Genomic DNA, 26,830 nt, shown 5'->3' on the forward strand with positions numbered 1-26,830 from the left:
ATATAATCCTACCTTGTAAAAAATCAGCTATGAAACAATGTCTGCTGTGCTTGATGATATCACTTTAAAGTTGAAATAATATCAGAAACATAGAGGCGTAAGCGGTTGAACACCAGTTACAGTCTCTCCAGGGATACAAGTCACCGTAATAGTGTGTACATATGTATGCTTGCTGCAGCCTGTCTTAATATGTCTAAGTGTTTTAGTGTTTCTCCAGCAGGTGAGTTTCTCCAGTACCAATACGGCGAGATATACGCCCTTCCTCAACAGCAGCTAAAAATCAACTTCCTCTTTATACAACAGACCTGAAAATAAATAAAAAAAATAATAAGAATATTTCTTTTTAATTTCAAAAGTATCAAACACATGATTCGAACCTCAACGTACAATTATATACATACAGACGACACGTCTTATTCTATACTAGACATTAGTATTACAATCCTTTTGATTGCCTATACGTGGACTTTCCCGGTTTGTTTGAGATTCCTAAACTCGTCCACTTGTTCCAACTAAACCTTAGTCAAAACTACTCATTACCATTTTAAATACTATAAAATTTGGATAACAGTTGTATTGTGATACTGTCTAGTATGTGGATTTGAAGGAACTCCAAAGAACTGTCACTGATCTTCATCTCCGTCTTTTAGAAATATTTCTTTTATAAGAAACTGAGTTTGATTATGTTGACATGCTGGTATTTTCTTGTTGTTACCGTAAAAAACCTCGATATATATACTGTAGAATACGACAGGGATATGATTCAACAAAGGACAGAGTTTTGGTTAAGCTTGGGCGCTTTTATTGTTCAATCCTTCAGATTCAAATCAATTGTCCCGTAGACTGTTGATATCGTTTACGAAAAATAAAAAAAAAAAAAAAGAAATCAGCTCGTGTAATTTTTTGGATTAAGACTAACCACGAAATGAACGAAAATGTATTCCCGACGAAAAATATTTATTTTACAATATGTAATGTGCAGCATTAGGGGCAACTGGTTTATGAGTAAGTATTCTGTAGGCTCAGGAATCAATCCCGACTCGTTGCTTCATGTCTCTTGTTTTAGCAATACCGTGACTAACCCTCGTTTGGAGCTGCAGCTATGTGATAGTGGACACTCAATGCATAGCGATGCTTCAGTGAGCAAAGACAGGAAGTGATATAAATATACTTCCATGCCGATGAAGATACACTGGAATGGGCACGCGTTACCAGTAAAAACAGCCGAGGAAACACCGATATGTCGAAAGAAACATATTTCAAACTCCACATCAACGACATGAGGACAAAATATGATTACAAGAGCCAATTACAAAGAACAACGAAAATGAGATCAAGTGTTCTTATCATATTCCTGATGGTTTCTTTATAATAACATGGCATTACTTACTTGGATTGACCAAAGTTTACACGATCTTCCTAACAATGTCTCTGCCATCAGCACGTGAATCTTTTTCACATTTACATACTGGACTCATACATGTAAACATGTTTTTGTTAAAATTTGATCAATATCGAAACGACGTGCTATTCATATGAAATAAGATATAATTCCGGCTTTTTTCAGGCGAGATAAATGAGTCTAGTCACTGTTGTTGCTATGTTTAGAAAAGAAATCCATTTACCACAGACGAAACCAGTTACAAGATATTTCGTCACCAACTCTGTATTTCATTTCGAGTAATATAGTGTTCTACAGTATTTAATATTTGTTAGGTTATTACATTATTCCTTATAGCTTCTTATTAAAATCTAACAAAAGAAAGCATACGATTTAAGGATAACTAGCTAAGGGAATATATTCCATGGTATTCAATCAGCTGCCTTATCGAAAAAGCAAGCCAAGGAATCATTTGATCTCTGCTGAAAGAGACAAACATTGAAACATAGAATTTTTGTGATGCTGATTAATATTTCGCTGAAGAAACACATCTATATCCAACCAAAATGATATAGAATAAGTTTCATTTTGGATAAGAACACGGATAAACATTGTTATGGAATCATAATTGCTCTGCGACGTGACTGAAGTATAAATGTTTACAGAGACAATAATACAAACCAATATCCTACATCATCTGTCTCGTATCACGGGTCGGAAATTATTACTATAGAACACGAATTACTGAGGAACAAGATCGTGGAGATTCTACTCTGTTTATTAAGGCTTCTCCAGGATTGTAGATCATTTCCTTTTCACGGCTAATAATATTTGCGATTTTACTCTCTCATAAGTGATTTTGACTGCAAAATATTTTCGCGAAATGAATGACTTTGAAATTATTTTTCAATATTTCGAATACTTCGGCAGACACTGTCAAAAGCTATTATATCAATTTCATGGAGTGTCATGTCAGTAGGTAATTTTTTCACTATGATTAATGTTTAAGGAGCGATACGCGAACATTATAAAAAGTCGTTTTTTGGTTTACTATAGAATGTCGTCTCACATTAAATAAATAATCCACAATTACCCGCATCACACATCACGAATCACACATCACGCATCACACATCACGCATCACACATCACACATCACAGACACGTGGTAAAAATATTCATTAAGAAGACACGCTCCTAACTCCATAATCTTAAATATAACAAGAGGGCCTGTATCGCTCACCTGGATCTTTATGACCAACAGTGCTATATATGCATATGTTCCACAGTAGATGCTTAAAGCAATATGACAAATTACTCCATATTGGTTCTGTCCCTTCATAGTCAGCCCCCTCATCTGTGCAATGTTGAATTGAGACAATCTTATGATGTTTCCAGTTAAGTATAATTGATAGCTTTCTTTTAAATCAAGGAAAGAAGATGTTCAAAATATATAGCAGAAAAACTCTTAGTTATAGCTGGACGGATGACCCAGGACAGCAGAAGCTTACTTGCCCTTTAGATCATTGTTTACAAACACAGATACAGCATATTTGAGACTTGCACAAGTCAACAATATATAGCAACAATTAAATATAAAGACAGGAAAAATTAAGGTACATGTAATTATAAACCACAATCCTAACTCAAAACCAATAATAAAACACTTCATGCATATCATCAGTGATGTCACCATGGTCAGTTAAGCCCCGGTTACTGTAGGCCTATAAACACTGCATAGCAAATGGGATCACCTTATTATTTATTTATTTATGCTATAATTATGAAGAACCTTGCAATTCCCTTTGCGATCATGTTTTCTGTATTTTAATGTTGTAAATAGAACGTTAGTAATTGGCTAACATTCAGTTTTTCACATTACTTAGCTCAAGCCTCTCAGACCTCCAGGGGCTTGGCCTAATCTATTTTTTGGAACAGTGTGACATCACTGTGAAAGGTCTTTAAAATTTATTTCAAATTATGCCAAGAAAATTCCCAGCCAAATATATTCCTTTAATAAGTCATTGGAAGGTTCTACATATTTGTATATAAGCCTTTGTGAAACTGTTTCTGACCAGAAGTTGTTAACGATTTTACCAAATTTAACCGCAGTGACCTTAAACATTTTTATAGGTAAAACTGTTTTTTCATACACTATGTGGGAACCATAAAGGGAACTTTTCGGCCAAATATTATGATTTTAGGCCTTTTGGTTAAGCAGAAGTTGTTCAAAGGTTTAACGCATTTGACCGTTGTGACCTTGAATATGGGTCAAGGTAATTTCTTTTAGCAAACTTTGTGGGACACCATAAGAGGAACATAGCCTAATATAATGATTCTAGGCCTTCCGGTATTTGGGGAGAAGTCGTTCAAAGGTTTTAACACATTTGACCTCTGTGATCTTGAATATGGGTAAAGGTCTTTTCTTTTCACAAACTATGTTAAGCTTCATCAAAGGAACCTTGCAGCCATATATAATGATTCTCGGCCTTCCAGTATTTTGGAAGAAGTCGTTTAAAGGTTTTACCATGTAACTGTGTAAACCAACGTCGCAGGATACCTGTTTGTAGGGGTTGTCTTATGGAGAAAGTCTCAGGAATTCACGACGAGAAGTCAAGCACTCTTTTGCAGAGCATAGCGTCAAATCCTACAAAAGCTGTTTACTCACAGCCAAGCTCGGCAACATATAATGTTCTAACTACAGTGTGGACAGACCTGATAAAATAGCCGATCGAATAGTGAGATGAAAAGGTACTGATTGATATGAGACATTCCAGTGAGATAATCAAATGAAGTTAATATTGGCAGTACCATGTAATTATTTGATCCAATCAGACAAGTGAATGAAACGTTTCGATAAAAAATTATATACAGAGATACATTGGAGTCAAATGATGGATTAACTTCATCATGCAGCTGTTTCGATCATATCAGACTCGTTAGTGATGATAGGGTTAAAGCGTCATAACTGACGCTTCTTGTGGTTTAAGGTACAAGTGCAGTTCCTGCAGTTGAAAAATGCAGAAAACTTGGCCACAATCGCTGAATTGACACACCCAAAAAATTATATTTGATGACGATGTCCACGAATGATTGGGCCACGGACGAAAGTTTTTATAGTGTCGTCACACTGAAATGTCATACTTTTGCACAGTATAATGACACCGTCTCTACGTTATATTACTGTACAACGACAGCGGTTCACCAATCCTGGTGCATCGAATCCAAAGCCAAGTGACAAGCAGAGATATTGTACATATACGGTGTACAACCTTGAAACTCTCCAATGCAGACTTTTAAGACATATTTTCAAACTTCAATAGAATACAAAAGAAAAAGAAAACAGAAAAACTAAGTAAGCAACAGACAATGGTATGTCTAAGAGGGCACCGAAAGCGGAAATGACGTAAAACGGTTTTTATCACAATGGGGAAGGGCATAAATAGAACGAAATGTCTGGCTAGTTGTATTTGAGTTTACATTCTCTCGACAGAACGAGATATTAAGGACGGAGTCTACTTAAAATACAGTCACTGACTGTCGCTTACATACTGAGATGTCATCAACTAGGCTCGGCATCATGACATCCCGCATGGTCACATTATACTGACATCTGTCTTACAAGTACTTGTACAATTCATTCCAAGCCGGGCGAAAAGGGAGTGTCACGAGTTATCATTTTTATGATATTTGTATGTAATGACTTGAAGGCAGACGATAGAATATATATCTGAAAGCAGTACCAAACACTGGTTTCCAACTCTACGTAATTACTTTCGAGGCTTCCTTAGAATTCCAAGACATGCAGTAGTGTGGTCAGCTGTTCATTGACGTAATTTCTTCTGTGTAAGCTCTCGAATTCACACACATCACTGTTTACACCTTTCACACTCCCACCGCGATCGACCAATTTCTTACTGGTAGTTTAATCTTCAGCAGTCAGAACGACATCGTTTGATCACTATATCATATACAGGAGTGACATTGAGTACACAGGCTTAAATTCAACCGAAAATTTTATTTTCTTAAGTCATTGCAAATATTGTACCATAGTTTGGTATCATATGAGAACGTCTACTGATTAAAATCGATTAAATGAAAGTGTGTATTGAACTGAAAACTAATTTCAATTACTACCACAACAAAGACTAGGTTTACGTGACAAAACCACACTAAAGTACAGTGGTGAAACGTTTCATATCAGATTTCTAAAACCAATCGTTCTTTTCCATTTGAATTCTTCTACACATTTTTTGTCGTATTTTGCTCTGCGGATGTTCCACATCCTGATATAAGGTAATTTTTATGATATACTAATTTCATTGAAATGGATTTGCTCTATTGTCGCGCTAATCAAACTGATATCCAAACTGTTTAAATGGATCCAAATGACTGTTAAACATTTCCTGTATAAATTCTCAAGGATACTGCGTTGCTTAGAAAGTCAACTCAGTAATAAATGAATTAGCAAATGAATAATTAACATTATCGTGTTTTTTTGTTTTTTGTTTTTTTTTTTATTTAAAAAATATTTTTTGTGTGACATAAATTAAACAAAACATGACAAAATCAATACTTTACTGTTGACAAGGCCATTACCTGCAATACATGCAGTCATGAAACAGGCAGCGTTTCCTGTGATCATGGCGCTGATCACTACAGACGATACATCAGATTTCCGGGACGGAGCCAGGGCACCAAGTGCTCCCAACATAATTCCAAGGGAACTGATGTTGGAAAATCCACACAATGCATACGTTGAAATAACAATCGATCTCTCCTGTATATAAAAGTAACACAAATTTTCATTGATTTTTTGAAACTGCACTTTACAGAACAATTCCAACAGAATGATCTCGAGTTTACGAAACAAAAATATATGTTGTTAAGATACATAGTCTCGGCAGAGCCCTACCGACACACCTACATATTAAGAACAATTACCAGTGTGAACTTACTTTATAGAAACATGTATATAATGAATTCTGTATACCTGTAGATACATTAGAGTTGTATGTTTTAGGAAAATAGTTATTCGTTTGTGAAAACTTTAAACACCACTTATAAAAATGAAGGACAGAAGTTGTATCCACTTGTAAAAATGAAGGACTGAAGTTGTATCCACTTTTTTCAGTATCATTGAAACGCAGTAAAATGATAAAATGAACTTGTTTATATTTAATTTAATAAGATATCACCAGCCAGTAAGAAAGGATTAAAGCAAGGATGCCATAATTCATGGAAAATGTTAACACCTACTGAAAGAGTCATTTTATACTGTAATGCGGGCTATTTTAAAAAACACACAAAGAATGCATACCTCGTTTCCTCAATAAGAGATCACACTTGTGAAATGTTTACTATGTGTGTGGGGGTATGGGGGTTGGTATTATTAAAATATTCGATTTTTTCCGATGTAATCAAATACAAAAACAAAATGTTCTCAGTATAAGGAGAACAAATACTGAAGTGATGTCATAAGCGTTTCGAGGTTATATGAAATATGTCTATATAAACTCATGTGTATGACATCCATACATAGATTTGTAGATTCAGCAGCGAGAGAGCAGAGAGCTTACCACTGTGCTACCTTGTGTTTGTATTTGTATGGAATGCAATACATGTACCAAGAAAAACAAAGATAACAATCATGTGGTCAGTATTTTAAGGGTGAGTTTCAGATATACATTAATGAATAATTACGCTAACATGGCAAAAAATCAAATATCTTATCTCCATCATATCAAACCCTGCAGCCCTATTCTTGCACTTTTAAAATCCCCCAAATAATACACTCTATACAAGTCTGACCGTTTATAGAGGAAACAAGGTATCTATTCGTTAGTATTTTTCTGACGTTAAATTTGAGATGGGTTTCTGAACCAAAGAAGTGATCAATCTGGAAATTGGAAAATGACTGTGAATATCGGGATAGCATAGAAACGTGACTGAAAGTGTATCAAACACGTACAAACAGTAACAAATAGATTTTACAACAAAAACAAAAGGCCCTAAAACTGACCCCTGTAATACCCGTTATGATATTTGTTACCAATCCGTGACGCGCTTACCTAATTTATATTTTTTGCCTATATCAATTATCATTAAATCAACGACGCTATAACAATACAAGCTAAGCGTGAAATTGTCAATCACTTTTTACAGATTCACAAACACCTCATCATCTAATAACAGTTTGAATCATCCTATACGTCTTGAATGAGATTGTGCTCATTCGTGGTCTTTTTTAGGGCATGAATGATTAAGATATTGTTGAAAAACAAACAATCATTTTCTCATATGGACATATTTCGTATTGTTTTGGTATGACAACATTTTGGTCTCTAACATTGCTTGGGTATTTTATTTGCGTAGTGGTGTAAACTGGGTTCGTTTGAAAGTGATTGGGAAAATGCACGTTATAACTGTACATTATTTGAACTTAACATACTTAGAGTCCAAATGAGATGACGTCAGAGATTATTTGGAAGGTAATTGAACTTTTTGATAACACCATTTCCCAGCCGTTTTTTAGTATTGAAACAACCTCACGTTTTCTCATTGACTGAGTATCGTTGGTCGAGTAGCGTTCGCCATTTGCACGGTTTTTCTTATTTCTTGCCAGAAATTGTCCAGGGCCTTGCTATTGTTTCAAAAGCTCTTGTTTAACGAAATGTAGTTCATTTAATGAGATATATTGAGAATACATGGTTAGTGTCCTAAGATATAGATATATTTTGGCGAGGATGAAGCAAGGGGCCAGCAAATTTTGTCTTTGGACATGTATTCTATTTATCCATCAACACTGTAAGTTAGGTCTACTCAATCTTTGTTAACCTGACGTTGACGTTACGCTGAATTGTGCATGATGATGTACGTCAAAACAATTACTCCGCAATTTTATGAATTTTCGTAAATAAACTTGTTTGTTACAACAAATAAAATCGCTTATTTAAGCAGCTATTTACATTTTCAAACGAAAACGTCTAAGTAAACCAGAGAATAATTCTGTAGAATTCATGCACGTGCTAAAGTACAGCTGTTTTCCGTCACAGCAGAACACAGCAAAAACAACACGTGGCAGGTGTATTCCGACGATGTCAGTGCCTGCTACAGGAAAAATAACACGCACAAATTTTCATCTGAATTCGTTAGGTTTAGTTCCCGATCACTTGATGTGTATCTTTTTATCAAAGTAATTTTACGGGATTCTGAGGTTTTTTTTATTTTGTTTTTGTTTTTGTTTTTTTTTTTTTTTTACTTTAACCCAAAACTGCATATAGATTATGATTTGTTAACGATATAACGTGTGCCAGCAGGATGCAGACATAATATATAACGACTCTTACTGCAATTCTAACTTTTTTCCACTTCAAAATCGGCGGGAAATCGACAGCATATTTATAAAGTACATGTACTAAATTTCTCGTAAAGATCCAATAAAACATTTCATTGATTTTTCCTTTCAGTCAAGATAACTTCTGACGGTTGAGATTGGAATAAAACTTCAAAAGAAATGAAAACGTTTACCACCACTTGAAAGCCTCCAGCTTACAGAAATAAAATTTAATGGTAAAACAAACACCCTTCGTTGATTCGTTCGTATATTTCTAAAGTAATATCATCTGTTATAATCAATATCCTCCAAATAACGAAATCTTACTTACCGACATGATTCCCTTTTGAAGGGTTATGTTCATTTCCGTGTACACAATGTCATCTCCAGAGAAGTACCATCCTATGACGTCACTTCCGTTGGAATCTAATGACGTCATGTTTTGCATTATTTGTTGATACCAAGTAAAATTAAGTTTGTTATTCATGTAAACAGAAAGGTCGGTGTAAGCCACTAGTTCATTTATGAATATTTTAGTGCCAATCATCTCAGCTACTTTCCGACAATCAGTAAGGTCTACTCCCATCATGGCAGCTATGGGCCAAAATATATAGGAACACAAAAACTGAAAGGAAAAAAATACAATATTGTATCAACTGCATGCAGTGAGAAGTAAAATAAGATAAAATTATTTTATTTATATATCTTCAAAAATAACCGGAGTAATACAGGAATATCACACACAGACTTTAATATTGAACGGACAATTTTCATTTTTGATTGACAATTAGTATTTTCACGAAGAGTACGAAAATTCGACGGCCATCTGTGTGGAAAGCTCAAACCACTTCGTCCCGTTACTGTATTTGCCCATACTGAATCATGTTCCGGTCTGTCCTTATTGTCATTAACATTACTGGATGACTATTCAACATAAGATGAACATTAATAGAGGTATATACAAAAACGGCTATCAGTTTATAGCGAACAAAAATGAAAAATATGATTGGGAGCCTTACATGATATTGAACCTTGCTACATATTTATGTCATCTCATCACAGAATTAGTGGTCCACAGTGTACACCATTACATACCAGTTAGATGATTTAATTCTATTACCTTGTAAAAAAATAAACAGTACCTAAGGTGTGTTCCGTAACAACTCATATCATAACGGAAGTAACTAACCTGAAATGTTAGTCGTTCGTGATTGGGTGGTTCTAGCCCTACTCTTGCCCCAAACCAATCCAGAGTAGCATTGACGAATTCAAGCATGGCAATGAATGCGATCATATTCACAGCAATGTTTGCTATGAGTTTAATCGACTGGGATGCTCCATTGGAGGCTGCCTCGATCACGTTTCTCTCTGGACTAGGTGGTGCCGAAACCGATGAATGTAAAAAAAAAAAAAAAAATGCAAAATAAGTTATTTTAACATCAGTTCAAGAAAGTTTGCCTCCTAACAATAATGTACACACATGTACCATAAGTAAGAATTTTTGGTCTCTCAGTTAGTGCTGTATTCTTTTTTGAAAAATGGCTCTTGTATGCATTGACAGTCTATTCAGTTTCCTAAGTTATATGAATTATGGCAAAGCCGTTAAGCAGCGAGGTTAATGTTATAACTTATGTATTTCTTCGTGGTAAAAAACCCATCAAAATATCTGGCGACAATAATAGCGAGCGCAGCGAGCGCTTTATGGTATTGTGTGTGTGTTTGATAATTCAACTCCAACAACCTGCCCATACGATCAACTTAAAACGGAAGTGTGGCAGGAACTTCATTACCTACAATACACTTGCCGCAGCACGCAATGAGAACTGCCGACCCGTTGAATGGATTAAAAATTATTTTGACCAACAAAATATCGTTTTAAGCTCTCATGTAGAAATGAAATCATACTAAAAGTCTTAAATATATCAGATGAATTTAACAAACATATACTTTAATGGTTTGAAACGTATATAACAAATATCTCGTTGGAAAATTGCAATTTTAACCATTCAAAATTTGAGCTCGATTGTGCTCCGATGTACCTGATCTCCGGTTTAATGTTCGGGACCTTTCGTCACTTTCCATGAACGAGACGATGTGTTTCTCGTTCACGGAAAGTGACGTAAGGTCCCGATTTGACGAAAAACTCGTCCATCTCCTAACTATATTAATTCTGCAAGATAAGGATGTTCTTTCGATAACTAATTATGATCATGTGTTTAGAAAATTTCCAGCAAACACTTATAAGGCACAATGATAAAATAACTATTAGTGGTGATTTTTTGTGGGGGGGAGAGGGGGTGTCCAGAATAATGCAGTTTATGCAATATATTGTGGCTTTCATAAGAATTTTATTTAAACATTTATATTTATATTGATTTTCTTAATTACAATGTATAACAGAATAGTCTCAACAGTGATTATAACTTTACCCTCTTTTTGCTACCAGGACAAGTTAAAATTGCTTAAAAAACCAAAGGTTCTGAAGCATTTTATGATTTGTTAATGAACAGAACGAACACTCTCAATAGCAAAGAGAAAAGAAAACGGCGGGAGAGAACATTGTGATTTTAATAATGAAAACTTGTTAAATATATATGCACCACCTTTACAAATCCGACTAAAACTATAATATGTTATCTTTCACCATATTTTGACAAAATCCTTTCTTATTTTAAAGCAAAGATGATAGAAAGTCCTCTCTGCAATATCTGTAACTCTAAAAGGGAAACTCTTATGCATTTATTTTGAAGATCTTTTTTATCAATTGTTATAGTCTAGATATGTTGTCAGTGACTTTTTTAATACATTTATTGTTATCATTGAAACCGATGACCCTCATCAAAATTTCAGTTTTTCTGGGCCAATACTCTGACAAGGTAATTGCTCAAAACTGTTTACACTTAATAAGCTAGTAGTCTCTTTTGCTATGGGGATGATTGCCATTTAAATACTTTTTCTGTTACCATGGAAACATACAGGCCAAACCACAAAACGTTTTTCAAACTAGTTATCTTAAACCATTCAAGGTAATTACCCGATACTCAAAACATTGTACAGGCATCAAGCTAGTACTCTAGTAGAAGTTCTCCATTTCAATACTTTGTATGGAACAATTAGAAATAACAAATAGAAATTAACTTGTTGTAATATTAATATATATATATATATATATATATATATATATATATATATGATTGTGTGTTTTTCTTTTAAACAGCTTCGCGAAGGGAAAGTGTCACATTTTGCGTTATCTTGTCGTCCTTGTTTTGTTCTTCTTATGGAAACTTTGTTATTTCAACTTATAAAAATCACACTTGTTGTAAGCAAGAGAGTGGTCTAAATTTGGGAGGAAACCTGTATCCTTTCTATCCCTTCGGGGAATCGAACCCCGAATGGCTAGGAAATAGACAAGTGTGTTACAACTGTGCCACCAAACCACCGCTTGATCATGGTGATACAATATTTTCTAGAAGAAGAAGATGTGTTGCTGCTGCTGCTGATGATGATATATTGGTACATTTGTATGTGTCGATGTTTTTTTTCAAATCTTGCGAAATATACAACAAATATATTAAAAAAATACGCTTCAGTGCAAACATGGATCAGGTTGTTCAAAATGTGCACTTTCTTGACCAACTTGCGCTCGTTTTTAGGCAGTGCCTACTTCATATTAATTAATAAATAATAAATAAATTTCATGTTTTGTAAATACGGTATTCCTTACTCGTTCATGGTGTTATATTATTGTCTATTTTATCATTTTGGACAATCTCGTTCAGCCAGACTCTTGTTGACTGCGCACGTGATGAACGTCTTGCTGAGTGATATTATTTGTTGCTATGACCGCCATGCTGTTATCCGCCACACAGCTGATAGTATGTGTGAAAATTTTCACTTTTTGTTTTCTTCGCACTTGTTATCTTTTGGGTTTCATTCACAAGCGCTACACTAGCTACAAGTATTTACACAACATCCTCTTCAGTTTGTACTTTTAAAGATATGACTTTGAACAGTTGCATAAGGAAGAGAAATATAACACAAATATTAATGTCAGTCTTTAAACTCTGTTTAGTGAACATGTTTAACGGGGTGTGTTAAAAGAATAGCCTGACATTTTATATTAAATCATAAAACATAGATTTCACTCCACATCATCATCATCATCATCATCATCATCATCATCATCATCATCACCACTACCACCACCACCACCACCACCATCATCATCATCATCATCATCATCACCACCACCACCACCATCACCACCACCACCACCATCATCATCATCATCATCATCATCATCATCATCACCATCATCATCACCACCACCATCATCATCATTATCAATACCTGTACATACCCGACTAGCGATCGCTATCAATCAGGGTGTTAGTTCTGATTAATTACTCTCTATAATGAAATGGCTCCAATAGTATCAGTAATATAATACCACAAAACCAAACCTATAATTCAATATTAGTAAAGTGACTATTTGGCCTATACTTAATCAATATTAAACTGATGTTAAAAGTTGTATAAAGCTGTATCAAGTATTAGGTAAAGGTTATCGCACACGGTCCTCTCTTCACTTGAGTTAACTATATTTCAAATGTTGACCAAAATAAAACGTTCGGCATAATGACGTCAACCAGCACGAAGCAGTTCCAGTCAAAGTTCACTGTGTCAGCCAATCAAAACACTTTAAGTGTTTAATCCACGTGTACTTTAAAATGTGTTGTTTGGCAACAGTTGTAATGTTTGATTAATGACCTTTAACAATTGTGGTAGAAATTTTGAATAAAAAGCGAAAACTAGTGATAACTTACGTGTAATATATAGTATCGATCAATTTTCTTCTGTGTGCAATTTACTGTGACGATTTCGCAATCAGAAGAAGTGAAAATTAGTCGTCGAGAATTAGAGAGACTAAATGGTCAGATTTCGTTATTTTTTCCTTTGCGTTTGAGTTATTATATCATAATTAGCAGAAAGTAAACATTTTCTAATATATATTAAAATGTTTAAAAAAAATTCAGTAATGAAATCAATATCTAACCCTTTAAGACGTGTTTATTTGACAAGTTTGCACGTCTGCACGTACACGTAAACCACAAACATCACAGTCACCTTTTATCCATCTGGTAGACTTGATCAGGATCAGCATGTGATCTCACTGTCTCTGGGTATATCAGTTTGGACATAGCTAAAGCAGCAGGTGCGGACATTACTGAGGCGGAAAGGAGGTGATTGGCGGGTACCTTTTAAAATATAGAATAGAACAAAAAAACATCACTAAAATAACGTCATTCTTGCTATAATAATTTATAGAGATATCAATATCAAACCGATCACATTCAACTACGATCGGTTCCAACTTCGAGCTGTAATTAATTAAGAAAACTCAAATTTTAGGAAGTAAATAAGCAAATCACATTAATTAGCTTTTTTTTTTGAATTCTTGAGTGTGAGCGTGTCTTGATTTATTTTAGATGAAAAGATATTTTGAAACCCAAAAAACAGAATGAAGATATTATCCGCAACACTCGGTGTCCTTGTGTAGGAGGAAGTCCATCTCTTACTCATCATCCATACATCTTAATTTAAATGCGAACCAAATCATTTGTAGATCAAATGAAATGCTGTTACGAAAGAACAGTTTCTGCAATTTCCGGACAATTCCATATAGTTAATGCCTCCCCTAACCTAATTGCTTTCATCTTCCTGCTGTGATAGAAAATCTTTTAGCGATTATATAGGGAAAACAGGCGAAGGAAGTAATGACCAGATGCTTACGGATTTTGCCTCTAGCGAAGGATGTTCTGAAAATGAAACAGACGACATCGAACCAAACATGTGGTCCTAACGAGTCTTTATGGTAGATATTTTGTGTGTGTCGTACTCTTATGGCAGCAAAAATTCTAAAGTGATGACACGTTTAACCTTAAGTTTATATAGACTAATCACCAACCTTTATTTACCTATACCGGCCTTACAGTATTAATTATATAGAGATCACATGGTACAATCTTGTTTATTGTTTATTATATAGAGATCAGAGAGTACAATCTTATTTCCTGTTTATTACATAGCGATCAGAGAGTACAATCTTATTTCCTGTTTATTACATAGCGATCAGAGAGTATAATCTTATTTCCTGTTTATTACATAGCGATCAGAGAGTACAATCTTATTTCCTGTTTATTACATAGCGATCAGAGAGTACAATCTTATTTCCTGTTTATTACATAGCGATCAGAGAGTACAATCTTATTTCCTGTTTATTACATAGCGATCAGAGAGTACAATCTTATTTCCTGTTTATTACATAGCGACCAGAGAGTACAATCTTATTTCCTGTTTATTACATAGCGATCAGAGAGTACAATCTTATTTCCTGTTTATTACATAGCGACCAGAGAGTACAATCTTATTTCCTGTTTATTACATAGCGATCAGAGAGTACAATCTTATTTCCTGTTTATTACATAGCGATCAGAGAGTACAATCTTATTTCCTGTTTATTACATAGCGATCAGAGAGTACAATCTTATTTCCTGTTTATTACATAGCGATCAGAGAGTACAATCTTATTTCCTGTTTATTACATAGCGATCAGAGAGTACAATCTTATTTCCTGTTTATTATATAACGATCAGAGAGTACAATCTTATTTCCTGTTTATTACATAGCGATCAGAGAGTACAATCTTATTTCCTGTTTATTACATAGCGATCAGAGAGTACAATCTTATTTCCTGTTTATTACATAGCGATCAGAGAGTACAATCTTATTTCCTGTTTATTACATAGCGATCAGAGAGTACAATCTTATTTCCTGTTTATTATATAACGATCAGAGAGTACAATCTTATTTCCTGTTTATTACATAGCGATCAGAGAGTACAATCTTATTTCCTGTTTATTATATAGCGACCAGAGAGTACAATCTTATTTCCTGTTTATTATATAACGATCAGAGAGTACATTCTTATTTCCTGTTTATTAAATAGCGATCAGACAATACAATGTTATTTCGTATTTATCATATTGAGACCAGACAATGCAATATTATTTCGTCTTTGCTTTATGCGATCACAGTGTACAATCCGTTGTCCTATTGTAATATCTCATGGTTTTAAGGAGCCATATTGCTGAGTGAAGTAAGTCCTCCAAGTATGACCCATCCACATAACTAGTCCCTCTGTACATTATATATGATATCTTGTGTTTGAGTTTCAATAAACAATTAATATACAAATACCGACATATAGATAGAATTTCCTTCAAATAAAAATTCGATGAAACCAGGGCAATATATGAACAAAACGGAAAGACTTACACAGAGAATCCTGAAAAAGTACAAGATAAAAAAAGAGAGATCCGAACGGCTATGTGCAGACGACACCCACCATGCAAGTCTTGATCAATCCAGTAATGTCATGTTTTCAAAAGAGAACAAGGTTAACAACACCAGATCTGCTTACAAACATCAACAATTTCATAAAGCGAGGAGGTTAAACTAACAAATTCTTACTTTCTATCTATATATCTTAACAAACAAAATTCGGCTCCTTAATACATGGCCCACTTATAGGAATGACAGTTTACTGAATATTGAACAATTTCGCAATGAAGATGGTTTGAAGGTAATCCAATTTCTAGCTATATAATTACGCTGACGAAGCACGTCACAATATTTAACAATATCACGAAACACAATATCGTTACAAATGTTCAATGAAAGCATATTATGCCGAAAGATAGACAAAGGAAATCTTGTAATTGAAAAAGATTCAAATAGGAAATTTCAATAGTGGATGGTTGTAATATATGTGACATTGAGTTACCTATATTATGGCGAGGATTTCTGATATTGTCAGGCAATTTGATTGTATTATTTTACTTCTTTATAATACTTCATTATAAGTTGTATTTTATATTCTCCAAATTAAACATAATGCAGTTTAAAGACATGTAAAATTGATCACCCTCATCAACAGCCTCTCCTTTTTATGACGGAACAAATCAATTTTGCATTTTCATAATCCAATTTGATAAGAAATGCGTATTTCAAAGTTTCTCGTTAATTTGAAACTCATAACGCTTTTTCGAACATCTTTTGTTCTCAACAGTTAATATTCACCAGAACTAATTTTAAAAAACACACACATTAGAATAAAGCCTTTCGCTCACGTTTAACAGAATATACGCAGCCATTACAGTTCCAGCAATTGTTGCGAAACCTCCTGTTAATACGGCATGTAACTCCGAGTTCGTCATTTCCGGTAGAAACGGCTTGATTAGTAAAGGAGCCTCACTCTGAAAACGGAAATATCGGATGTGTTAAAAGTTATACAACCGAACTATGTGACGATATTAATGAGTTTCATATCCCTAGATTTTCATTGATTTCATAAATTATAAACTCCCCAAACTTGAAAGACCAAGAAAATCGACCCCAATGAAAATATTATGAATTTACATTATACAATTCTAGTATTTGATGATCTGTTGTTGCTGTCCTAATTATCGACAATTGAGGTTTGAATTGTTTCAAGGTTTGAATATCAACCTTGATTTCTATTATCAGGTATCCCTGAGTTGACTTAATAAAGCAATCTTGATGTATTTCGAAGTGTGCGTGCTCAGATTTATAAAGACCAGCGGAAGGTTTGATTAATAAAAAAATCATATTACTTGTACATTTCTCTCCCTCCCTCACCCCCCCCCCCTCTCTCTCTCTCTCTCTCTCTCTCTCTCTCCCTCCCTTCTTCTCTCTCCTTCCCTTCCTTCCTACCCCCCTCTCTCTCTTGTTTTTAATTGTATGCAGTTCACTAAACATTTTACCCAGAAAGGTCAATATCTATGTATAGTTGAAATATCACAGGAGAGTGGGTTACTAATGTTGTACTAACATGTGCCCAATCCTATTGTCTTTTTCTTGGTAATGAAATATTTCTAAACTAAACTGATTCTGTTATGACATAACATTAACAGACATGAAGCTAATTTTCACGTAAAATTAGCGAGTTAGCGGTATCACCCACAAAAGGATGCCTTTTATGTGAAAATTTCCTACCTTTAAATGACGAAATAACGCCTGATAGCAAGACAGATAGTTAACAGGGATTTTAACTGTTTATAAGAAATACTTTCCGTAAAAGTACACTACTATACTTGATAAGACAATTAAGCCATTATCTTGCTATTAATTGTCAGGAGGATTAATGTAGAAAATTCAGTTGTTTTTCTAGAACCGGACGTCTTGAAAAAATAAAAATCATTATTTAGAGAGTCGGAGTTCATGAATGATTAAATATTTCATAATTTTAATTGAAAACATAAATATGGTTTTTATTTGTTTAACTATTTTTTTAAATAGCGTCGTACATATAAAAAGTCTTCATATTAAATCTAAATAGCCAGTGAAAACTCGCTTACCGACAGGTGATCTACTTTGTCACAATGAGGATGAGTTATAACGGTGGATGTAGTATGACGTTTGTAAGATGACCTAGTTAAGCGTCTGACACTGACAGCGTTTGAATCCCGTGTTCTATAAAACCTGATCATGAGGCTTATCTTCCGACATATTTGTCAACTGGCATTTTACTTCTTGGATGACGCGGGAAATGTCAAAAGGTCAAAAGGTCAGCTTGACAGTTGTTCAGTCCGGCTACTCTATTTTACCTAAGTGTACAATTCCAGACACTTTTGTAACGTTGTTTTATTTTTAATTTTATGTTTTCAGTTGTTTGTTACAAAGGACCTGATCTATTACACCCGCTCTGATCCAGCATAATCTGATTCAGCATTAACTCATATTGATTCTAAATAAATCTTTGTATATTGCCTGGAATGATCTCTCGAGAGATCGATTGATATCGAACTGCCAGTTGTTGAGATGTTTACTAGATTTTAACAACGTCTCTGTCACAGTTGCGAATTAATGACGTCTGATGTTACTACCATGTTATTGTTCTTATTTCCCATGGATCATTTCAATTTCATCAAATATCCTGTCAAGAGTTAGAAACAGATCAACACAAAATCTGCGTCTTCTTTCTTTTTTTAATTTCAATGGTCTCCGTGTTTTTTCTAGTCAGGGCTTGTGATCTGTATGGTTGGTGATTTATATGGTTGGTGATCTGTATGGTTGGTGATATGTATGGTTGGTGATCTGTATGGTTGGTGATATATATGGTGGGTGATCTATATGGTTGGTGATCTGTATGGTTGGTGATCTGTATGGTTGGTGATCTATATGGTTGGTGATATATATGGTGGGTGATCTATATGGTTGGTGATCTATATGGTGGGTGATCTGTATGGTTGGTGATCTATATGGTTGGTGATCTGTATGGTGGGTGATCTGTATGGTTGGTGATCTGTATGGTTGGTGATCTATATGGTTGGTGATCTGTATGGTTGATGATCTGTATGGTTGGTGATCTATATGGTTGGTGATCTGTATGGTTGTTGATCTATATGGTTGGTGATCTGTATGGTTGGTGATCTATATGGTTGGTCATCTATATAATTGTTGATCGATATGGTTGGTGATCTATATGGTTGGTGATCCGTATGGTTGGTGATCTGTATGGTTGGTGATCTATATGGTTGGTCATCTATATGATTGTTGATCGATATGGTTGGTGATCTATATGGTTGGTGATCCGTATGGTTGGTGATCTGTATGGTTGGTGATCTATATGGTTGGTCATCTATATGATTGTTGATCGATATGGTTGGTGATCTATATGGTTAGTGATATGTATGGTTGGTGATCTGTATGGTTGGTGATCTATATGGTCGGTGATCTATATGGTTGGTGATCTGTATGGTTGGTGATCTGTATGGTAGGTGATCTGTATGGTTGGTGATCTATACGGTTGGTGATCTGTATGGTTGGTGATAGGTATGGTTGGTGATCTGTATGGTTGGTGATCTATATGGTTGGTGATATGTATGGCTGGTGATCTATATGGTTAGTGATCTATATGGTTGGTGATATGTATGGTTGGTGATCTGTATGGTTGGTGATCTATATGGTTGGTGATCTGAATGGTTGGTTATCTATATGGTTGGTGATCTGAATGGTTGGTGATCTATATGGTTGGTGATCTATATGATTGGTGATCTATATGGTGGGTGATCTATATGGTTGGTGATCTATATGGTTGGTGATCTGTATGGTTGGTGATCTGTATGGTTGGTGATCTATATGGTTGGTGATATGTATGGTTGGTGATCTATATGGTTGGTTATCTGTATGGTTGGTGATCTATATGGTGGGTGATCTGTATGGTTGGTGATCTATATGGTGGGTGATCTGTATGGTTGGTGATCTATATGGTTGGTTATCTGTATGGTTGGTGATCTGTATGGCTTGTGATATGTATGGCTTGTGATCTGTATGTCAAACATCCTGGGTGAAGAGTTCTTGTGTCATTCGACGTTTAATGTCTCGAACTTATGTTACCGTTGACAACAATTAAAGCGTTTCGTTACCTTTCAGACGCCGCACGTGATTTCGACAGTACAAGTACAACATCGATAAATACTGATACGCTGACTCGATGCACTGTACCTCTGTTTTTATAGACAATACTAATTTATATTAGATACAAAGCACAGTTTATATTTTATCATCCTGTTGCCGCAGTAAATCCTCTGTCACAGGTGTTTGATATTTACGTGTCCAATAAAAATGTTGGCAGCTGCGTTAAGCGACTCGGTGGGCGAGGTGCCTAGAGTGGAAGCCATTAACCGGGCGATTTTACAGATGATAAACTGCATGGCTCCTAAGTAGTAAAGGACGGAGACAGTCGTGCTGAAAAACACCACCACTGTCAGAGCCTGCAAGAAGATAAGATATATACATGCATAAACGTTTTTCTTTTAAATCACAATAATTTTTTGAAATGTATTGACATGGTAAGGTACCTTCGAACCAAAACTGATTGTTTTATTCTAATTCTTATAATCTGTTGACGTGAATTTATTGCAAAATAATGATTTTGCTTTCGACGTTTAAAGTGTATCTTGCCCTAGAACGCAGATTAAAGTTACGAAAATAGATACATTGTATGTTTTCATGATTTGAAGCGTGCGTATTTCGAAGTGTTGAGGCGGTGAAAATTGATGTTATATGTCAGTGGATTGAACGAAAGACACAAAAAAATTTAGCAGCTATACAAAAGATACAGATTTACAACATATCCCAACAATAAATCATTTGTTTTGCCCTTTTAGGCATAATCAGCCATTCTAGGACCTAGATTCATAGAAGGTGACTGAGCGTAATGCGTGTCAGCGGAGTGTCGATTATAAAATGTCCTTATCATGAGGATTAAGGTTACCTCGGGAAAGGATTATATTGGCTTAGAAATAATGTAGACGTTAAGGTTATATCGAAGCTGAGATAAGGCTTCTGATGGAGACTCTACTCTCTCCAATTTCGAATTGTTTGAACATTATCTAATTGTTGTCTGTGCCGTCTTTTATCTTTGCAATGCCACGTGTCCGTGTATCTGTCTAGAACGAAACATCTTTCACGTTTTTATGTATCATGAAACATACATTTTGACACTATAAATATAATGTTATATGTCTTGTGTGTCTTAGAAACAATGAAAATTGTGGGTTTAAAATATATTACTCTGGTGGTCGATTTCTTGTTTGTGATGATCATAAAAAGTATCGATTATCAGTTAGAAATAATGGAATGAATCGAACCAATGATTAAACGAATAATACATAGATTTGTTTATTCATTCTGTCTCCACTCCCCTCCCCGTGTTTTCTATCAATTCAGATGATTTTAAGCAAGTATTTTGACTTTAAAATAAAATATTCCAAATTAAGATGGATAAACCTCGTGTACAAGACTAAACACGATCGTACCTTAAAAGCAAAAAAATGGTCCGTGTATTTCTCCCCGAAAACGAATATCGAGCCTTTGTCGGTGTAGGACAGGAATTCATACACTCGCTCACCAAGCCATTTAAATGCAAGGAATCCGAACCGCCATCGAAGGATGAGAAGGGCGAATAGGAATTGAAGGACGAGACCCCAAAATACAGGACGCCACTTAACCTGTAGAAACAAGCAGCAAAATCGTTGTAGATATAAATAAAACTTTGATGTGACTCTGCTTGTTTTTATGTTGTTTAACATGATGTTAAAGCTTGATAACATTGATTGCTTTCTGTGGTATCGTGTTATCATTCAAAAATTTCTTTCAAATTAAGATTTGCGAAACATGAAAGAAAAAACTGGGTCATGCATGCAGAAATTTATTTTTTCTTTCTAACGAATTTCTTTCTTTCTGATAGTGTACATGTTTTTCTGGTATTTTACATGTGTTTCAACAAAAGCAACGTATCTTACTCTGGCTGGATCATTGGAAAAGACAAAGAGGATGACCACAAAAAAGACAATTCCAGTCAAGGACGTAAGATTTCTTGGCGTTTCCATGGCGATGTCCATTATTAGGTAAATAACAATAAACAAGGCCATACCAATGGCAACAGGCATCCGAAGTCTGAAGATAAAAGTTATCAACGAGTCAATATCAGACAATCATCAAGGTTAGAGAACGGATGTGTCGCTATGTATATAAATGATAGCGGTTGTGTCGCTATGTATATAAATGATAGCGGTTGTGTCGCTATGTATATAAATGATAGAGGTTGTGTCGCTATGTATATAAATGATAGCGGTTATGTCGTTATGTATATAAATGATAGCGGTTGTATCGCTATGTATATAAATGATACTACTGAGATAATAAACCTTGAATGATAAATATATCTGTTTATCTAACAGAGAACATAGGGAGATACAAAAAGACATAATCCAAAAACTCATCAGTTCATAACATCATCATAACATTTAGATACTGATTAGGGAAATAAAACTGACATACTAAATATGTACAATAAACATACAGACATCAACAGGTACTGAAATAGGCATCCTATTATTATAGATCCTTTAGAGGGTAGATAACGAGGGAGCTTAACAGGCACGTTTTCACTTTTTTAAAGGATACTTAGTGATTTTCTATAAAATGTATAAATATATTTCACGAGTGTAACATATATATATTTCACACGGGTGCGAAGAACGTGTGAAAAACATAAATATATGTTGTCATTCGAGTGAAATAACTATGATATTTAAAGGGAAACCATTAGATTTTATTCAATAACATTTTCAAGAAACAACGTCACGTCAGATTGATGGCCGTTACGCTTGACAAGACGACGGTGACATTATGAGTAGACTGCCTGACTTGGTACTCCGATATTTTGTACTGTTACTTGGTAAGAATCGATTACAAAACCATATATACACCAGCATGAAGAAAAAACGAAATAAGCGCGGTGAAAATTGGATAGAAACTCAACTTTCGCTTCAATTGCGTCCGGACAGAAAAATCGACGAACTTCGAAGTAATAACTAGAAAACACCGCTCAGACTGGTCAAACTTTCAAAAGTCGTATCATCTCTAGAAAACCTCGCTCAAACTGGTCAAACTTTCAATAGTTGAATCGCTTCTGATCGCAGGCCGATGGTTTTTCTCCGGGAACTCCGTCTTCCCTCCATCATCCAAACCTGGTTAGTCCTTAAATGACCATATAGCTATTAATGGGACTTAAAACAACAATCAACAAACCGAAATTTAACTTACGCATCGAGCATCCTCTGTGACTTGTTCCTGTCCATACAGAAACCAAAACAGCAGTTGTTACCATCAAACCGTCTGCACAGATACTTCCCAGCGAAGAACATGGTGACCAACACGGTACACACAAGGAGCCGAATCGAACCTTCATCTCCAAACTTGTGGAACATTGCGTACGAGAAGTAAACGAAATAGGCCATCACTACGAAGCCGTAGATAAGCCTCCAGCACAAGTCGTACCATTTCTGGTATAAATCAGTCAGGGTAGACTGGACGGCTTTTACACATGATCTCTTGTATCCTGATGTCCGCTGGGAGGACATTGGTATATCAATGGTGACATCTATCTCCTGAATAAAAAAATGGTATCAGTGACAGAAAAATGGAGCTGATATCAGGGGCGGATTTAGAGGGGGGCGTGGGGGGCGCACGCCCCCCCCTAAAATTGGCAGAGTAAGGGTGAGTTACGAAGTATACTGGATGGTCTTGGTCGTATGTTATGACTATCACTGTTCTAAACAGCTATAGATGACTTAAGTTGGGCTAATTTTCAAGTATACAGTAACTTTATTATAGTTGATCACATAACGACAGAAAGAGTTATCGCGATTATAGGAACTCTTTCGAAAATGAAGGCCATATTAGAGCAAAATGTGTCATTGTTGACATAGTATGAAACTGTAACGACGGTACAGTAGTCTCGAATATGTTTCAAAAGAAAATTGAATGTTTTTTAAAAAGGCGAGAGTAAGTATTTATGCCAAATAATTTCTTTAACTGTCACATGAACTGTAGACAAGCAGGCCTTGGCTTGCCCCCCCCCCCCCCCCCCCCCCCAACCCCTCCCATCGCCCCCGCGGTGGATGATCATACACACTTTTGTAGTAGCCTTGTGTCACCGGTTATGGCGCACTTAAGAAACGATCTTCGATTACAATTTCATTTTGCAGGATTTTGAACTAAAAACTGTTTGGATATATTGAAACATGTGTGTACTATAAAATGCATTCAACAAAACAGCTGTTGAAGCCTACAAATTTCTTAAAACAATTTTCTAAATTTTAACGAAAATTCGATCACCCGTAATGGCCGGCATGTATTTTGGCGCAGCGGCCGTCTTTCCTTCTGCAAATTTTGGGAAATAGGCTAAAATTTGGAATAGTTTTAACTGCCTAGAGAACCTCCAGAAAAGACATGAATTTTCTCCGCATTCTAGCTAAAATTGGTAACACTTTTCCGGCTTTGCACATAAAGAGTGTTAGGTGTTGGCATGTGTTGCATTTAAAAATTTAAAATACATGTAATTCTTGAAATACATAGCCCAAAACGACATTTCTTTGTCATTCAAGTACCTTAAATTATCATAACTTTAATGTTGTAAGTAATTAACCCCTACTCCCAACCGAAAACGTACATAAAAATTTTACATGAGTTTCCATTTAATATGTGAATTTATGAAACGAGTCTAGATATTTTTTTATTGGGGCTCACAAATATTAAAAATTCGAAACGAGTTTCCTAAAATACGTATTAAATGGAAACTCGTGTAAGATTCTTTTTATCACGTGACACGATCAACCACTCGGGCAAATATTGCAAAAATACTATTGATTCAAAATCTCCTATCTCCATTGTGTCGTCGTAGTAAAATTGACGTATTTTTTGTATAAGAAATTACGTCACTAAAAGTTAAATAATAACATTATATGATCTAGCAGAACATAAGAAACCAGGATATTTGCTGAATATCAAAGTAATCATGAGATAAATAGAGGTTACACAACGAGTAGTTGTTTTTGTATATGGTATTTCTTTCACTCGAGTTAGTTATTTTTCAAAAGTTACAAAAAAACACGAGCTTTAGCGATTGTATTTTGTAACTTTTGAAAAATAACTAACGAGAATGAAAAAATACTATATACAACAACCACGAGTATGTGTAACCTGTTTCTACCATAACCTAACTAAAAACACTGGTTTCGGTCATAAAACACACTGAGAGATGAGGTCGCAGTGCAAAGTTCAAGTTCCTGACGTCATAATGTTATTTTGACCAATGAAATGCTACGAATGTGTTATAACAGCATTCGTGTTTACACCATTTTTTTTCATGAAATAACTGTGCAAGTTATGGTAGAAAGTAAAATATTGAACAGTATTTGACACGCGGAAATCTGACTTTACTAAAATCTTTGCACATTCATGATTCACGTTAAGATATTTTTTGTGTGTGTCAGAGTGATATTGTAGCAAACAATATAATATTAAAAGATTTGGTCTTATCATCCACAAAATATTCGTGAATCTTCAGTTTGGCAAAAAAAAACCCACTTTTCATTACAGTTTTGAGTTAATGTATAATAGTCTACTACTACTTTAGTTAGTAGAACAAGATTATTACAAGTTAGCCTACAGTATATGTACGAACTGTAGTATTTATTCGTCTAAAGACTTTCTGCTTGATTCCCTTATATTAAAGTCAATCAGTCTGTCACGCTTCAGTTTTTATGACTACTATTTCTAATTAGTCGTGTAATAACGGATTCCATTGACACATGGCATGTACTGTAAAATAACATATTTCTGAGGGGTCTATTTTCGTGATTATCAAATCGGTTCGCTTTCATGATTGAAACATGATTTTGTACAAGTATAATTTGATAATTCGTAGGCATATGAATTCGTGGATTTAAGGGATATTCCGTGAAAGTTAGATTTTTTTAGATGCTGTTTTATAAAAATTGTACAGAAGTATCTACTTATGTTCTTATGGAAATCGTACGCCTCAATTTTCCATATAAACCAACTTACGATATTTAATTTGTGGAAATTCTATATAGATCTAGTTAGATCGATTTGCAAATGATTCCGATTGCTTCACTACACGAATGCACCCTCCTAATACACAAAAACAAATATGGCGACGTGTTCGATTCAATCCAAATTATTGCAGTTGAATAAAACGGGAGAAAATAGTCGCTTTCAAGTTTACTTACCTTGTCGCTTGCTTGGTCTTGGACATCACGTTTCTAGTTTCGTTTTCAAAATCATCACGTGAAAAATGTTCTGTATTTAAATTGGCCAAAGGTATTTTCCGTATAAAGTTTGGTTGTCAAACTGATCAAAAAAAAAATATTTCGATGGTGACATTTCTGTAAACAGTCATAAGGAAGGCTTCTTAAAAGATACAGAGAATCCAGAAATTTGCAACTTGCCCGGAATATCCCTTTAATGTACGTACAAAATTAACGACAGCTAAATCCCAACAGAAATTCATGAAATTTACAGTAGATTTGAGGAATATCATGTCAAGTTCAGCTCTTGATTCTGTAAGAGAGAATTGTTCCGATGTCGTCAGGGGCATACATTGCCACTTAAAATGCTTGCTTTGGCCGAATTGAGTTTTACAAATTTTTTTCTTTA

The 26,830-nt window shown here is 35.0% G+C and overlaps 1 protein-coding gene across 1 annotated transcript; it reads right to left on the bottom strand.

Moving 5' to 3' along the window:
• Positions 1-273: 273 nt before the first annotated feature.
• On the bottom strand, positions 274-23,514 carry LOC132565421 (solute carrier family 28 member 3-like). The gene is made up of 10 exons (XM_060230062.1): positions 23,414-23,514; positions 22,108-22,261; positions 21,622-21,813; positions 20,413-20,574; positions 16,909-17,034; positions 13,844-13,974; positions 9,906-10,089; positions 9,048-9,341; positions 5,980-6,160; positions 274-305 (listed from the first exon to the last, which is right to left on the bottom strand). Exons 1-10 carry the CDS (start codon positions 23,512-23,514, stop codon positions 274-276), a joined length of 1,557 nt encoding a protein of 518 aa, XP_060086045.1.
• Positions 23,515-26,830: the final 3,316 nt, after the last annotated feature.

This window comes from Ylistrum balloti, unplaced genomic scaffold (assembly GCF_031769215.1).
Source record: "Ylistrum balloti isolate Yb309-2 unplaced genomic scaffold, AGI_CSIRO_Ybal_v1 Utg369722, whole genome shotgun sequence".
Lineage (NCBI taxonomy): Eukaryota > Metazoa > Mollusca > Bivalvia > Pectinida > Pectinidae > Ylistrum > Ylistrum balloti.